Source organism: Pteropus vampyrus, unplaced genomic scaffold, assembly GCF_000151845.1.
Source record: "Pteropus vampyrus isolate Shadow unplaced genomic scaffold, Pvam_2.0 Scaffold291, whole genome shotgun sequence".
Lineage (NCBI taxonomy): Eukaryota > Metazoa > Chordata > Mammalia > Chiroptera > Pteropodidae > Pteropus > Pteropus vampyrus.
In genome coordinates this window covers 144,688-146,974 of record NW_011889072.1, presented here as the reverse complement: position 1 = coordinate 146,974, position 2,287 = coordinate 144,688, and the positions used below count along the sequence as shown (strand labels likewise).

Below are 2,287 nucleotides of genomic sequence, written 5' to 3'. Positions count from 1 at the left end.
GTACACAAATGGATAGAACCCACGGAAGCAAACGCTCTGTGGGGTCCTCAAAGAGTTTTGGAGTGGGAAGGGGTCCTAGAGCATGTTCTGCGGACCCGGCTTCGCCACCGCGTCCTGCCCGCCCCGCCCGGTTCTGTGCTGCAGCGGGGTCCGGGGACTGGGCCCCCAGCCACCTGCCCCGCACCCTCAGCCATCCTCATCGTGGCCGCTGCCCTCCCTGACCTGCTCCCTGCTAGGGGGCCTGGCGCAGGTCTCAGCACAGCAGAACCGCCCCCCGAGCCACCTCTGTGCGCCTTGCAAGAGGTGTGTGTGACTGTGTCTGTGACAGCGTGTGTGCCCATGTGTGTGCATGTGGGCCTGCTGTGTGTGGTGTGTGTGTGTATATATGTGTACGTGTGTGCATGTCTGCTATGTGCGGTGAGTATGTGTATGTGTGTGTGCATGTCTGCTGTGTAGTGTGTGTGACTGGTGTGTAGTGTGAGTTTATGTATGTGTGCATATCAGTTGTGTGTGATATGTTTTATCATTGTGTATGTGTGTATGTGTGCATGTCTGGGGTGTGTGTGTGCACGTCTGGTGTGTGATTGTGTCTTTGTGGATATGTGTGGATATGTGTAGATTTCTGGCGTGTGTGTGTATGCATGTCTGGTGTGTGTGATATGTTTGTGTATCTTTGTGTATCTGTATGTGTGTGTATGTGTTCATGCCTGGTGTGTGTGATTGTGTATCTTTGTGTATGCGTGTGCATGTCTGGTGTGTGTGACTGTGTATCTGTGTCTGTGTATGTGTGTGCATATCTGGGTGCATGGGGGTGTGTGCATATCTGGGTGCGTGGGTGTATGTGCATGTCTGGGTGTGTGTGTGCATGTCTATGTGTCTGTGCATGTGTGCATATTTGTTGTGTGTGATTGTGTATCTGTATGTGTATGTATCTATCTGTATATGCATGTTGGTGTGTGTGATTGTGTATCTGTGTATGTGTGTCTGTGTGTGCATATCTGTTGTGTGTGATTGTGTATCTGTGTGTGTATGTGTGCATGTCTGGGTGTGTGTTTGTGTCTATGTGTGTCTGTGTGTGCATATCTGCTGTGTGTGATTGTGTATCTCTGTATGTGTATGTATCTGTATGCATGTCAGTGTGTGTGATTGTGTATCTTTGTGTATGTGTGCATGTCTGGGTGTGTGTTTGTGTCTATGTGTGTCTGTGTGTGCATATCTGTTGTGTGTGATTGTGTATCTGTGTATGTGTGTGTATGTGTGCATGTCTGGGTGTGTGTGTACGTGTGTGCATATCTGCTGTGTGTGGTACAACCTGGTGCCCTCCGCATGCTGGGTGCTCTACGTCATCACCTCACGGCCACCCCAGGAGGGAGGGCTGGTCCACGCCCCACACCCTATCTCAGGAGCAACCTCGATGAGGCTCGTGACCGCAGGGCTGAGCCAGGCAGGGCCCCAGCAGGGCTGCGCTTAGCTGGGCCGGCCAGCTTGGGGTGTTTTGGTGACGGACAGGCCACCCTGTTGGCAGGAAGGGGCCGGAGGTCCTGAGGAGGCAGGAGCTGAGGTCAGTGCCCCGGAGCATCTTGCACGGGGGAGCACCGGTCCAGCTGGGTGCGGTCCGGGCAGCCGTCTGTGCCTCTCCAGCCTGTGACCGCATCATCTGATCCTTGTAGGAGCAGAAACAGGTGGCGGACCATCAACCTGCTGCTGCATCGAGGCGCGGACCCCAACCTGTGCCGCGTCCCCATGCAGGTGCTGTTCTTCGCCGTGAAGGCGGGGGACGTGGACGGGGTGAAGCTGCTGCTGGAGAAGGGCGCCAGGACCGACGTGCAGCTCCCCCCCGAGGTAGGGCCCCAGGCGGGGCCCCGTGCAGGGAGCCGGGCGGGGCGGCAGGCTGCAGCGGGCCATTCGTGGTGCGAGATGGGAGGTCCGGCCTGGAACGTGCCGGTGCCCTCCTGCTGTCCCCGTCTGCCTGAGCCCTGCCCCCGTGGTCAGGAGGCTCTGTGTTGTGGTCATAGGGTGTCGACGCTGCAGACTCTGGCGGTGTTTCTGGCTTCAGCCCACTCTTGGTGGCAGGCGGGTCTCTGTTCCCTTCTCTTCTGAGTATGAGGTCGAGTGGTGCAGGAAAGTAGAGTTTTTGTGAAACCCAGGATCACAATACCTTCTTCAGTTTACTGATTGGACTCCATCTTTGAAACTAAGTCTACAGCCTTTAAACTCAGCACAAACATGGCTCTTCCATCCACCCACCCGCCCATCATCCACCCCTCCACCCACCCATCATCCACCC

General features: G+C 55.8%; 1 protein-coding gene across 1 annotated transcript in view; it reads left to right on the top strand.

Annotated features, from left to right (window-relative positions):
- ANKMY1 (ankyrin repeat and MYND domain containing 1) overlaps positions 1 to 2,287 on the top strand; it is a 34,583-nt gene that overhangs the window by 13,547 nt on the left and 18,749 nt on the right. The window contains exons 7-8 of the mRNA XM_023521079.1: positions 191 to 303; positions 1,671 to 1,842. Of these exons, the coding sequence (XP_023376847.1) occupies positions 191 to 303; positions 1,671 to 1,842 (285 nt within the window). The remainder of the gene's footprint in view (positions 1 to 190; positions 304 to 1,670; positions 1,843 to 2,287) is intronic.